At 51.7% G+C, this 14,407-nt stretch overlaps 1 protein-coding gene and 1 long non-coding RNA gene across 5 annotated transcripts in view; one reads left to right on the top strand and one right to left on the bottom strand.

The window, feature by feature from the left end:
* Window positions 1-2,234, bottom strand: part of LRP1 (LDL receptor related protein 1) — a 79,680-nt gene extending 77,446 nt beyond the window's left edge. For all 4 annotated transcript variants that reach the window (XM_065934831.1, XM_065934830.1, XM_065934829.1 and 1 more), the window contains exon 1: window positions 1,912-2,234. In XM_065934831.1, the coding sequence (XP_065790903.1) occupies window positions 1,912-1,978 (67 nt within the window). In that variant the 5' untranslated portion in view covers window positions 1,979-2,234. The remainder of the gene's footprint in view (window positions 1-1,911) is intronic.
* Window positions 2,235-2,402: 168 nt separating this feature from the next.
* Window positions 2,403-13,072, top strand: LOC136167307 (uncharacterized). Its single transcript, XR_010663080.1, has 3 exons — window positions 2,403-2,447; window positions 12,254-12,312; window positions 12,844-13,072. It is a non-coding gene; the product is annotated as an uncharacterized lncRNA (long non-coding RNA).
* The last annotated feature ends 1,335 nt before the right edge of the window (window positions 13,073-14,407 follow it).

The raw sequence follows: 14,407 nt of genomic DNA on the forward strand, positions 1-14,407 counted from the left end.
TGGGGTCTCAGAGTTGCCCAGGACTTTGGATAGAGTTTGGTCTGAGCTGGGGTTACAGCTTTGGGCAGGGTGGAAACTTACAAATGGGTGGGAGACCGTTAAGGAAAACACGTGCAGCCTCCCTCCTCCACTCGCCACCCACCAACTTGGTGGGGTAATGACAAGGGGTGAAGCTCCCTGGGGCCACCCCTGACTGGGCTGGGGTCCTTTTCTGCTTTCCACAGAGACCCCCTCTTCTTTCTGCCTAATTCCATCCTCCTTCTATCGTGGGGCTCTTGATGCGTCACTCTTTCTCTCTTAAAATGCTTTTCTATACCTTCCAGATCTCTCTGCCTCAGTTTCCCCTCTCACTTCACAGGGTTAAGAACAAGAGGAAACAACACCCATAACTGAGGAAATCACAGGCAAGGGCTGGTCTGAAGGGTATTCGGGGCACAGCTTCTTTCCTCTTCTCCATGTGGGGTGAGTGGTAGGTGGACAGAATCCCCAAGATGGCATAATTGAGAGCCACTGAATATACTGTCCTATATATTTCCTGTTCCCCTAACCCCGCCTCCCAACTGAAGTAAGTTGAGGGGAGGGGAAGAGTTAATCCCGTTTCAGAGAAAAACTTTCCCAATCCCAATCTGGCAGAATTGAGAAGATGGAGGAGGGGCGCACGATGGCATTGGGTGCAGATTTTTTTCCCTGTATGAGAAGATTAAAGTGACGGTAATGGATCAGATCCCATCCCTACTCAAAATCAGGGGCCCAGCCCAGCCCAACCCCGTGACCCCAGCCCAAAGCTTGAGCAAGACTTGAACCAGTGACTCACAAGTAAGAGGGAAAATAGCTGACACTAAGAAAAACCAAGAGGGCACCCCGTTTCTCCAAAAGGACACAGTTCTAGCCCAAAGCTAACTTTGTATATAGCCCAAAGCAATATACAAAGTGTGTGTGTGAGGGGAGGAGGGGAAACGGTGGGGAGAAATAAACACCTCTACCTAAGGGGCAGGGAATTAGGGGTGGGGGCATGACATAACCCCCATCCAACCTCCAGCTCTCCTTGCAGTCCAAACTGTGATCAAGCCAGAAGTCAGGGAGAGAGCACCCTCCTCTACCCTCCCACCGCAGCATTCCAGGCCATTCTCCAGCCCCCTTCCCCAATGATGACATCTGACGTTTTTTCATCTCAAAGCTCCCAGGAATTAAGAAGGAAAATTCAAAGTCATATAGCTTCGCCTGCCCCCACCCGCTACACCCCCCAGTACAGCTCTTTCCAGGCTACTGACAGAGGCCCTGAGAGGGGGAAGTGCTCATTTCGGAACCCAGGCTGGCAGCCCGCTAAATCCTGGACGCAGGCCTCCAAGCCCGGTCTCCAAGGGCCCAGATTCCACACCCAAGCAGGGGGCCTTTCCCTGGCCCTCCCTCTCCCGACCCAAAGCCAGTCCCCATCTAGCCTGCCCTCTCCCCAGCAGGGTACCCCGAGCCGGCTCCCCTTCCAGATTCAGAGGCCCGGCAAAAGGACCCCCGCCCCCTTTTGCAGCCAGTACATGGCAAATCCAGATTCCTTTACAATTTAGATGGGGGTGGGGGGGTGGAGGATGTAGGGGAGGCGAAGGCCCTCCCTGAACAGAGATAGGAGAAGGCCTCTGGATTCCAGGATCAGAAAAGGGGGGTCCCTCTTCTCCCTTCCCAGGCCTCTGGTCTTTGTTTGGGCTGAGGGGGGGTCCCAGAAGCATCATTTGCCCAAGGCCCCCATCCTCCGAAATGGACCCCCATCCCCGCCCCCAGCTGGGCCGCTGCAGTGTCAGCTGGGCTGGGATAACAAAAGGCACCCCTCCCGCGACTCCCTCTCCCATCCGAACGCAGGAGTGGGGGCTGGGGAGTGGGTGTCCCCAGGGGTCCAAAGGGGCCGCGAATCTCACTCACCGTCGACAGCGGCCGCGACCAGAGCTGAGAGCAGGGGCAGCAACAGCAGCGGCGGCGGGGTCAGCATGGTGTGGGCTGATGCAAGCAGCAGCCCCCTCTCCTCTGGTCCTGTTACTTCTCGCCGTCGCCCCCCCCAATTGGGGGGCCCCCTTTTTCCTCCTTCCTCCCTCTCCTCTATTCTTATCCTATCCTTCAGCAAAGCGCACCAGGGGCGTGGGTGAGGATGTGGAGCCCGGAGCCCCTTGGGGAGGGCCTGCAGACGGGGCTGCACCCTCTGCCCCCAAATCCAAACCCTTCACCCCCTGCTTTTCTCTTCGTTCCTCTTTTCCCCCTCCCGGGGCGAAGCTCACAGCCCCATCTCCGAGCCGCCTCCGGCTGCAAAAATGCACAATTGGGAGGAGGCGGGGTGGGGGGCGGGGGGCGTGGACCGGGCGGGGAGCCTTTGGAGGGGGCCTGATGGAGCTCCGGGGGCTCCCCTCGTTTCCGCCTCCTCAGTGCACGGGCCTGGAGCTCGCACCGCGGTTCCCGGGACTGAGGTGCCCCGGGCGGGCTGAGTCGGTTGGGGGGGAGAGGGAGGGGACCGGGAGAGGAGGGAGGGAGAGAAGGGGCGGGGAAAGAGAGAGCGGGGGGCGGGGGAGAGAGGGCTACGCGGCAGCCCCGCGAGTGCGCAGGCGCCGCTTGGCGCGCGGCCTGGGGAGGGGGGTCCGAGCGGCGGCGAGATGCGGGGCTCGGGCGGGCCGTCCGCGCGCGCGGCTTCCCCGGGCCCCGCTGGCCGCTTTGGGCCTGGAGTGCCCATTCCCCTGCCTGGCGCTCGGGAACTGAAGGGCCGAGAGGGCTGGGGCGGGGGGCGACGAGGGCTGAGCCGCTTGGCGTCGAAACTCGGCGTCTCGCCCCAACTCCAGGCCCCGTCTGGGGCCCTAGGATCGGGAGGTGCGCGCCGAGGCCTGGTCTCCTGGGGACCCCGACTGCGACTCCCCTGCCCGGGCTGCGGGCGGGCTGGGGCCGCAGACCGTGGGGAGGGTGCGGGGAGAGGCCGGGCTCCGGTTCGCTGACGGGCGGACCCGGACCGGGCCTGGGGCCCGCGGCGCGGCGGGGCGCGGCGGGGCGGCGCCGGGAAGGCCCGGCCCACCGCGCTGCGGGGCTCGCGTCAGCAGGGACACCCGCGGGGACGCGCCGGGGCCTGCCCGCCTGCCTGCGGCTGCGGACGGAGCCCACCTCGCCCCCGCCCCGCGCTGCCCGCCCGGCCAGGCGGCGGTGAGTCACCGGCGGGCGGGGCTGTGGAAGGTCCTCCCCGTCCCCGGAGGTCGGGCTCGTTTGTTTTCTTGTTTGGTGTTTTGTTTTTTATACCTTCTGACTGGCTTCCCACCAAGCGGGGTTTTAGATTCCGAGCAGCGGGGGTGTGGAATACGGTGAGGGACTCCTGGACTCCGTTTCCAGGCCTCGAGTTCTCCTCAGGAGGCGGCTGCCGGGCCCGGACCTCCGTCCCAGCCGGGGTCCACAGGGCACTCCCAGCTCGGAGTCCGCGGGGCGCGGGCGGCTCCCGGGCCGGCACTGTGCTTCTGGCCACTGCCCCCTCCTGGGCGGTGTTTCACCGCCGTCCTTCGGTGTCTGACTCTCTGGTGTCTGAAAGTCGGAGTTGAGGGAGACGGCCAGCGGCGCTGGCTGCCAGAAGCTGACGTGAGTTGAGGGAGGCTTGCGCCACCCTTCTCCCTTTTAAAATTCCAGTCAAGGAAAGGCCCCACATCCTCACTCCAGTCGGGCCCTGGCAGAAAGCAGAGCAGCCTGGAGCCCGTGTCTGTTGAGAGAAGCGACAGCCAGAGAAGAATCCAGAAGCAGCTAGACCTTTCCTCCAAACCAGAGCGTCCTCCAGGCGAGCTTTGCTCAGGGCCAAGGCCGCCTGCCTTTAGTCTCCTGGGCCGGAAACCATAGACTTCTTCTAGGCCTTTCTCTACCGATCTTGCAAACCTAGGCTCAGGACTTATCATTTTTTCCTTTGAAATAGAGCTCAGATTTTTCCTCTGTTTCCACTGCCAGAGTTTCTCTGCTCCGGGGTGGGGGTCTTACTCATCCTTCCATCCAGACCTCATGGGCTAACACATGTAACATGGGTCACATGGCAGGAACTTACTAAAGGTTTTTAAGGAACACCTACTAGGTTCCTTCTCCCAGAACCCCTTCCCCATGTTGTCATCCAGGTCAAGTCAGATTGAAGGGGAGTTTGGGGGCCTTCCCTGATGGTCCAGCGGATAAGACTCTGAGCTCCCAGTCCCTGGTCAGGGATCTACGATCCCGTACACTGCCCACTACTGCGCCTGCACACCACAACTAGAGAACCCGCACCGCCGCAGCTAGAGAAGCCCAAGCATCGCAACGAAGGCCCAGCACCGCCCACAGAAAAGAACAGGCTTCAGGCAGCTTTGACAGGGAAAAGCTAGCTGGAGTGACCATGCATAGCCTGAGCAGGTTGTGAGGGGGGCAGCCCTGCTTCTCGGCTCTCCCTGATACCTCTCTTATGCAGGTGAATCTTCCTGAAACTGCTTCCTCTGTTTCTTCCTGGCTGGGGAACCTCTGCTGGGTGTCCACAGACAACAAAATGATCACATGTCAACTCTTCTTCCAGTCTTGGCCTTCCAGTATCTGGCCTCAGCCAGCACACGGACACTTCTCACTTGCTACCTCCCAATCCTGCTGTCTCCTGGATATGACTGGTGTTTATTTTTATTAACTTTATACTGTAAAATAATAATAATACTTAGTGGTCGTAAAACTCAGAGCATAGGAAGGTAGGAGGTGAAAAGTAAACTCGCCACACTTCACGCCCCCATTCTTCAGTCCCACCCTCAGAATAACCACTACCAAGAGCTCCCTGGGTCTCCTGCCAAGAGGTGTTTTGAAGACAATAAACAGAATTCCCTGGTGGTCCCGCGGTTAGGATTCCAAGCTTTCACTGCCGGAGGCCTGGGTTCAGATCCTGGTCGGGGAACCAAGATGCTACAAGCTACTTGGCACAGCCAAAACAAATAACTAATAAACAAATAAATGTCTTTTAAAACCGCAGATGAGCACCTTAAGCACACACCGTTCTGGAACTGGCTTTTCCTCAGTTACCTCATCTTGACCCCTCCCCGTTGCGCACACACCGAAGTCGCTCTTCACGTGGACTCCCTGGGACGTCCTTGCTTGGGCACCCCGTAGTCTGCTGGGACTGTGGGGCACGCGGCTTACTTGCGACGTGTGAGGTGCTGAGGCCGTCACTGTAGGACGGGAGGGTGCGTATTCCTACCTGAGCCTTTATGCTCTTCTCGCAGCTCCTCCCACCCTCCTCAGCAAGGCTCTCCTGTTGTTCTCACTCTGCCCATCTCTCCTGTACCAAGCTTACTCTCAAGACAGCCTCAGGACCTAGAATTTGGCACTTAATCTTGTGATTCTGTCTCTACCGTCAGACCATAAACTCCCTATGGGCAGGTATCCTGTCCCTTTACTTACTTGTATCCACAGTGTTAGGACCTCTTGATTGTTAGGTGGGTGAGCTTACAGGAGTGTTAGGGCTAGGGGTATCTGCACTGGAAAAGGAGTCCGTCATAATTAGTTACCATCAAATGGGATGTGACTAAGAATCATCTCAGTATTTCTCCTGTAGCACCCATTATGCAGTCCCTTTCTGCCTTGACTTCTCTTTCTCCCCACTTCTACTCTAACGAAGCATTTTCCATCTTCAAATCCTTGGGTTGGAATTATAACCAAATAGGGGAAACCAAGGAAGAATTAATTCTGTGCAATCTATGATCAGGTTATCAAGAATGGTGACAGCAGGCAAAGAAATCGGTGGAGAGAATACCTCGTTTTTTGGGATCTCCCAGTAGATTATTAAACATCCCCCTTTCGTTCCCTGGTGGCTCAGGGGGTAAAGCATCTGCCTGCAATGCGAGAGACCCGGGTTCGATCCCCTGGAGAAGGAAATGGAAGCCTACTCAAGTATTCTTACCTGGAGGATCCCATGGATGGAGGAGCCTTGTAGGCTACAGTCCATGGGGTCCCGAAGAGTCGGACACGACTGAGCGACTTCACTTTCCTTTCCCCTTTCCTTTTCCTGAGTGTAACAGGCACTGAGAAGGGGGCATTGAGAGGGAACCCTGGAACTGAATGTCAGGCCAGAGACTGGCGCCACCTAGCGGTCAGATGAAGAAGTGTAAACAGGAAAGATGGGAAGGGTCTGCCGGAAGATGGGAAGAAAACCAAGATTTATTGAGTCCTTTCCATATAGGAAGACCAGGCGGTAGATTTTACACGGATTACTTCATTTAAGTTTGACAACTCCCTTGTGGCAGAGGTGTTATTTTCAGTTTGTAGATATGGAAATAGTCTCAGAAAAGTTGAGGAATCGGCCTCAAATCACAGTGTGGATTGGAGCCCGGTTTCCTGTCCTTTAAAAGACATTTATTAGGTACCTCATATGTGCCAATTACACTGGTAGGCACTAGAGATGAGGTGGAAACACGCAGTCTTAGCCGTCAAGGTGTGTGCAGGTTAATGGGGTTGAGCAACTAGATCACTGACAGTTACAACAAAGGACTTAATGCCCGGATAAAGGCACATGGCACAGAGGGCCATGGGAACCAGGGCAGGATGCCTGTCCCAGATAAGAGGGTCAAGGCAGGGCAGAGTGGGTGATGCTCGGCTATGTGTTGAAAGAGAGGAAGCAGACGGCAAGCTGTGACAGAAGGAGAGGCTGTTTTAGCTCAGGACAGGCAAAGACATGTAGGCATGAAGAAATTTGAGACACTTAAGGCAAATGTGGTAGGGCGGAAGCTTAAGGTACTTGTTGGGGAAGATAGTGGGTGCAGCATCAGGGAGCCTAATCACAAAAGGTGATTTTAGCCACACTACGGACTTAGAATTTTTAATCTGAAAGTACAGGGGGGGTTTCCCGGTGGTCCAGTGGTTAAGACTCTGCACTCCCAATACAGGGGGCCTGGGTTCGATCCCTGGTCAGGGAACTAAATCCCACGTGCCACAACGAAGACTCCATGCAGCCAAATAAATAAAAAATAAAAATAAATGAAAGTAGAGGGGAACCAGGTGAGAAATTGATGAAGCCCTTAATGCACCAGCTGCAGAGCTGAAGAGGAGGAGGATTCCAGGCGAAAGAGGCAGGATCAAGTATGTTAATTCGTTTATCATGTTGGCCCAGAGGATAGTAACAGGGAAAGCTGGGTCTAGAAACTGTGGCTCACATTAGAATGTTCTCAAGTTTTCAGATTTTGGCAGCACATTTAAATCAACTGGGGAGCTTTTAAAATCCCAATGCTAACAGAAAAATAAAAATAAAAACAATTCCCCAATGCCAGAGGACTTTACTGCTTGACTTTGAGACTTGTAGGCTATGATAATCAAGACACTATAGTTCTGGCATGAGGTCTGACAAACAGCCCCATGGGATAGACTAGAGAGCCAGAAATAGACTAACACACTTACAGGTCAGTTAACCCTTTCTCACATTTGGCTTGTGCTGGGTCTTGGTTGTGGCACGTGAGGTCTTCGATCTTTGTTTCAGCATGTGCTGCAGTGTGCAAACTCTTAGCTGGCCAGTGGGATCTAGTTTCTCAATCAGAGATCGAACCCAGTTGCCCTGCGTTGGGAGCTTGGAGTATTAGCCACTGGACCACTGGACCAGGGAAGTCCCAAAGGTCATTTAATCTTGATGAAGGTGTCAAAGCAATCCACTGGGGAAAGCAATATCTTTTCAACAAATTGTGTTGGAACAATTAGTGAATCACGATCCCTACCTCACATCGTATGCAGAAATTAATTCAGGTTAATCATAGACCTAAGCCATAACAGCTAAAATCATAAAGTTTTTAAGTGAAAACACAGAATATCTTCCTGACTTGAAAGTAGGTAAAAATTTATGTCATAGAAAGCAATAACCATAAAAGAAAACAAATTGATGTAGGAAACATCAAAGTTGAAAACGTCTGTTAATCAAAAGACACCATTAAGAAAATGAATAAGTAAGCAGAAAATAAGCAAAATATTGATCTCACAAAGAAATGGTATTCAGGATACATAAAAATTCCTATAACACAGTAATAATGAAAACATCCCATTTTTTAAAATAGACAAAACATTTGAACAGATACATCATAAAAGAATGTGTATGAATGCCCAATAAGCACATAAAAAGTGCTCAATATCTCTAGTCATCAAGAAAATGCAAATTAAACCACAGTGAGATAATTCTCCACATTCACCAAAACGGTTTAACTTTTAAAAACTGACAATACCAAACGGTATTGAGAACGTAGAGCAACAGGAATTCTCTTACAGTGTTGGGAATGTACTATAAATTTGGAGTAATACATAGCAGTTTCTTATTTTAAGCATATACCTACCCTATGACCCCACAATTATACTTAGTTATTTATTCAAGAGAAGTGAAAATATACGGTTACACAAAGATTCGAAGGATGTTCATAGTAGTTTTCTTCATGATAGCCAAAAACTGGCTGTGGCTCAGGTGCCTATCATTTTTTTTTTTAAAGGACAAAGCATCTGTGGTGTATCTCTACCATGAGATATTAGTAATAAAATGGACACACTATAGATACATAAAACAACACAATAAATCTCAAGACATGTGAGTAAAAGAAGCCAGACATGAAAGCACATCCTGCTTTATTCCATTTATACGAATTCTAAAATAGACCAAGCAAACCTATGGTGGAAGAAATCAGAACAGTGGCTTCCCCAGGGGGTGGGTTGAGGATAATGATGGACTTCTTGGCAGGAGGATAGATGTCATACAGAAATGAAGGGTAGGGCAAGGATTTGAACCCAAGGAGCCTGGCCCCAGAGGCCATGGTTTTAACTACCACGCTACATTGCTTTTCTCCGTGTATGCTGCAGCCTCGGGTGTGGATGAGATTACAGAGGAAGGATAGCCTGTGAAGACAGGAGGCTGAGAAGGAGCAACGAGACAGGCAGGAGGAAGAGGGGAGAGGGGCTGTGAAAACCAGGAGGGGAAGTGCTTATTCAAGAGTGGCTAACAGTGCTGAAAACCGCTGAATGGGCCAGCGACAGAAAAACAGGGCAGGTCACTATGCTAGGAGGGCATGTGCGACATGGGCCAGAACAGTTTCATCGCGGAGGCAGTAGGCAGCTGGCAGTGTTCTGAGGAGGTGAGGGAGGGAAGACAGAGAAAGGGAATAACTTTCCCAGGAAGTTCGGCTGCTCCAGGGGAGAGAGAAAGGCAAGACAGTAATTAGAGAGCTAGTTAGAGGGCTAGAATGTCCTTGCAGAGGCTCAGGCCTGACCACAGCCGACTCCATCCAGCGACGCCTGCCTTTGCCCACCCACAGGGCTGCTGCTTACCCTTCTGTGGGGTGAAGGCCTGTTGGCCACAGTGAGCCCTGACAGCCCCAGGGCTTCATCTGAGAACTCGAGATCAGCTGACACCACCGTCGCTCACATCCTGTCTTCCTTGGCCGGCCTCAGGGGGCGTCTACCCTTCTCCACTCGGTCTAGTCCTTCCTCTTCCTGACCACCCTGTGCTGCTCCCCAATCCCTTCCTTGCACAGGGCCCATGGCCACTCTTGGCTCAGATTATCCTTGCCCCTCTTTACTTGTCTGAAGTGTGGCTCTTCCCTGAGGATGCTTTTTTTTGTTTGTTTTTTTAAGAGATATCATTTATTCTCCCAAGTGAGCAAGTCGGGTGACTGTGGGAGTGTGGACAGTCAGCCCGCGCTGTGCTCACCATTTCTTAGAGTCAGTGTCACTCCACCAAAGTCTCAGGGATGCGTTGAGCGAAAGTAACAGAAGACCCAACTAAAGTAGACTGAACAAGAGATCTAGAACAGACCCAGGACTGCTTGGTTCACTACGTTTTCTGCCTCTTCACACTGCTACGCTGTCCTCAGTGGCTGATGGCCTCTTTCTTCAGACATCACGTGTACTCTTGATAGTGAAGAAAAACAAAACCTTTCCCAAGCTCCCCACAAACTCCTATTAGCCAGGACAATGGAAACACCATGATTGGTAAGACCAATGAGATTCATCCCCTAAATGCATGGGAGGGGAACACCTGTATATAATCCAGACTTTGCCAACAAGGGAGAAAGACTCGCTGCTGAGCTGGCATCCTCAGTTCTTGCCTTGATAGTCATACAAATTCCTCTTCCTTTTAAGGGTCAGCTATTTCACCCTCCATTGAGAAGCCGTGTAGCATGCTGCTTAAGGGCAACAGCGCTTGTGCCAGACCAGCAGGATACAAACCCCAGCTCCCTTGCAGCTCTTTGGCTGTGGGCAGATTACTTAAACTTTCCACCCTGCAGCCCCCTGGTCTGTGAAGCAAGGGCCATTAGCACTACCCAGCAGAACCTTCTGTGATGATGGAAGGAAACATCCCATGTCTGGGCTCATACAGTAGCCACTAGTCATATGTGGCTGCTGAGTGTTTGAAACGTGGCCAGTACATGTGAGGGATGGGTTTTAATGTTTGTTTATGTATGTATGTGTGTGGCTGCACTGGGTCTTAGCTGTGAAACATGGAAAGTTTAGTTGTGGCATGTAGGATCTAGTTTCCTGACCAGGAAACTAGGAGCACTGGGAGCGTGGAGTCTTAGCTGCTGGACTACAAGGGAAGTCCCGAGAATTGTTTTCTTAATGAAAATTAAATAGTCACATTTGACTAGTGACTTGGCTTCCCTGATAGCTCAGCTGGTAAAGACTCTGCCTGAAGTGCAGGAAACCCGGGTTCGATCCCTGGGTTGGGAAGACCCCCTGGAGAAGGGAACAGCTACGCACTCTAGTATTCTGGCCTGGAGAATCCCATGGGCTCTCCTTGGGGTCACAAAGAGTGGGACACGCCTGAGCGACTTTCACTTCACCACACTGGGCATAGTTCTAATTCACAGTGCTGTTGTAGAATAAAATGTACAGTACTTGGGTGATTTAAAAAGTAGGCACTGAAGTAACAGATAAGCTCTCACTAAATGCTAGTCATTACTTCTGCGGCCACCCACTGATGGCATTTGGTCCCTTGCCCACTCTCCTTGAAGAAGGACTATGGCACCTCACTCACCGTCTTCCTTGCCAGCTCAGGTCTTCAGCAAACCCAGGTGGCTTCAGTGTTCATGCAGGTAGTCCAGCGGGACCCTGGTCTCTTCAACTCCAACGACTCAGCTCCATTCTGCCACAGCCACTCACTCCCATCGCCACAACCTCTACCACACCCTCCCAGGAGAGCTCAATGGAATCTCACCCCTTTGTCTCTGACCACATCATGCCAACCTTTCAATTCCTTCCTTCCTTGCCCGCAGGAAGTCTGATCTTTAGGCTGGTTGAGGCTTCCAGTTCCTTGAGTCTATTCTTTCCTTTCCCACTGGCTCTTGTCTTTACTTGTCTTCCCACCAGGTTGATTCCACAATGCTTCACTTCTCCTCCTCCTCCGTGTGGTCCCCTTCTTCATTATTATCAACCTTCTGAGCAGTTCTCCCGGTTTCCGATTTACTGTTTAAATCCACTCTCCACACTGCAACCAGGGTAGCTTCTCTACTGAATCTCATCACACTGCCCACCTGCCCTAAATCCTCTGCTGTTCCCCACTGCCACCTACTTCCCATTTCCAGAAGGTGCCACGCTCCCACAGCATCCATGCTTTTGCAAAGGCGAGACTCCCTTCCCGGTTTACCTCTCCTCTTGTCCTTGGTCTGAGTAACTTCTTTTTTCCCTTTAAGATTCAGTCTGGGCATCACCTCCCGGATCTCTCCCCTCCCCCACGTAGTTTAGGTGCCCCTCCCACGTGCTCCCGCGGAGTCACAGTCCTAATGACGCTGGGCTGTGATGTGAGGTATCATTGTTAGCAAACCCGACTCCCTGTCTTGGCTGACAGCCTGAGAACAGACACCCAACACACTGCTACTGACTTCACTGGACATAGATTTTGGGAGGATTGCTGGCTACCAGTTCAATTCACTTTTCTAAAGGTGGAGGGATTTGAATGTGTTTGTCTGCTGAGGGTTAAGAGCTACAATAAGGAACTGCCAGGTGGGCGAGTGCTTAGCACTTGGCACTTTCACAGCTGAGGGCCCAGGTTCAATCCCTGGTTAGGGAACTAAGACCGTGCAAGCTGTGAGGTGTGACCAAAAGAAAATGACCTGCAGTAATTAGTGAATGAGAGGCTGGAGATTTGGAGGATGGAGGGGATAGTGACTGGAACAGTGCCTGGGGAGGCAGATGAGGTCCTGAGCACGGGCGGAGGAACATCCTTCCGGCAGGGGCAGAGACAGGCTCCCCTCCGAGCCCGCAGGGAGGCTGCGGGTGCTGATGAGATGTCTGTTGGCAGGGAGCAGGAAACTGGAGGAGTTTCCAAGTGAGAAGTCTCTGCTTCCTCTAATCTACATGGTGAGTTGGGATCAAGGTGAATGGAAATTTGGTGGGAAGAGCAAAGGCCTGGGAGACACAGCTGCCTAGGGACCCAAAGCAGCTTCCCACACTTCTGTGAACTTTCCCCCATCCTTCGGTCCTCCACCCACAAATGTCAGGCCGCTGTCCAGTGCTCCTAAATGCGGCCTGCATTCATCTTGGCTGTGAAACGTACTAAGCTCCTGCCATTAATCCATCACTAAGTTTAGTCCTCACATAAGAGAGTATGTGGAAAACAGCCCACCGCAGGTACAGTAAACACGAGGTAAATGGTAGTCTTTGTATTGACTAGCAAGGATAAATTTGCTTTCTTCTAGCCGCATAGCAGCGTTTACAGGATGATATGTGCCCTTGCCCTAACTTATGTCCTTGTCAGAGCAGGATGTACCCGTATAACAATTAAAAAGCAATACAAAGTGATATGTGATAGTTGTTGTCGGGTTGCTAAATCATGTCTCTCTCTCTTTTTCTTTTTCATGTCCAACTCTTTTGCGACCCCATGGACAATAGCCCACAAGTCTCCTCTGTCCGTGGGGTTTCCCAGGCAAGAATACTGGAGTGGGTTGCCATTCCCTTCTCCAGGGCATCTCCCTGACCCAGGGATCGAGCCTGTGTCTCCTGCATTGCAGGTGGATTCTTTATCACTGAGCCACCAGGGAAGCCCTGTGTGATGGTTACCAACATCCAAGCGCTTTATTTTTGATCACAACCAGCACTGAAAAGTCTCTTTTCCATCAAGACCTAGAACTCAAATAAATATATAAAAGTGAAACAAATTTCATTAGACACTACTTATCCTCACTTTGTGTCATGCATTCTGGTATTTTCTCTTGTATTCTACTTTGTTTTTAGTTTTTATTTTTTTATTTTCTACTTTGTTTTTAAACAGTGGTGGTGAAGGCTCACTGTGATGGGTTGAACTGTGCCTCTCAAAAATTCATATATTAGTATGTTGAAATCATATATCCCTCAAAAATTCATATTCATAGGAGGTACCCTCAGTCTCTCAGAACATGACCTCACTCAGAGACAGGGTCTTTACAGAGGTAATCCTTAGGGTGGGCCCTAATCCAATATGACTGGTGTCTTTAGCAAAAAGGGAAATTTGTGAATTCATTGGCAGTCCAGTAGTTAGGACTTGGTGCTTCATTGCTAGGGCGTTGGGTTCGACCTCTGGTCTTGGAACAGGATCCTATGTGACTTGGCAATAGAGGGGGGAAATTTGGAGACAGACTTGCATGCAGGGAGAATTCCACATGAACAGAAGATGGCCATCCACAGGCTGAGGAGAGAGGCCTGGAGTGAGTCCTCTCAGTTTTCAGAGGGGACCAACCCTGCCAACACGCTGATCTTTGACTCCTAGCCTCCGGCACTCTGACAGAGTGAATTCCTTTGGTTGGTTAACTCCCTGCCTCAGCAAAAAAACAGACTCACCTGATTGGTTTCGTGACTCACTATTGGGTTGCAACCTGCAGTTCCCAGGCTGCAACAAAGTGAAACAAACGTTCTTTTTTCTCTGCTTTTCCTCCTGCATTCTTCACAGCTGCTGATGGGGTGGCAGGACCCAGAGGAGGGTGAGGCAAGCAAGGAACCGACTCTCAGGGACATGCAAGTGGGGGATTTCGTTACCAGCAGTCTAGCCGACTCCACACTTATACGACCTGAAGGTGAGCAGCTCCTCCGACTCAGCACCCTCAACACCTCACCCTGGCCTGTGTCAAGTGGGTATAACCCTTGTCTCCATTTGAGAGGCTGACACAGCCACAAGGCTTTTGAGTGGAGCTTGACCCACGTCAGATACACCTATAATTCCTCTGATGACATCACAGCCTCACCGTCCGTGCGGTCAGTTAGAGAAGATGATAATAAATACTGTTTTACTACTTGTATGTGCCTCTCACCTTCCTATCCCCCAAAGGAGTCAACGTTAAAGACTCGAGTTCATGCCTCCGCTTCTCTTGCCAAAGTTCCAGGGGCCATGGCCCTCCGGAGACCCTTAGGTGGCAAGGCCTGAGTTTAGTCACTGTCTCTGGATGTCAGCAGGCAGAGTGGGTGCCCTGAGCGCACACAGAAT

The sequence above is a fragment of the Muntiacus reevesi genome, chromosome 4, assembly GCF_963930625.1.
Source record: "Muntiacus reevesi chromosome 4, mMunRee1.1, whole genome shotgun sequence".
NCBI classification, from domain to species: domain Eukaryota; kingdom Metazoa; phylum Chordata; class Mammalia; order Artiodactyla; family Cervidae; genus Muntiacus; species Muntiacus reevesi.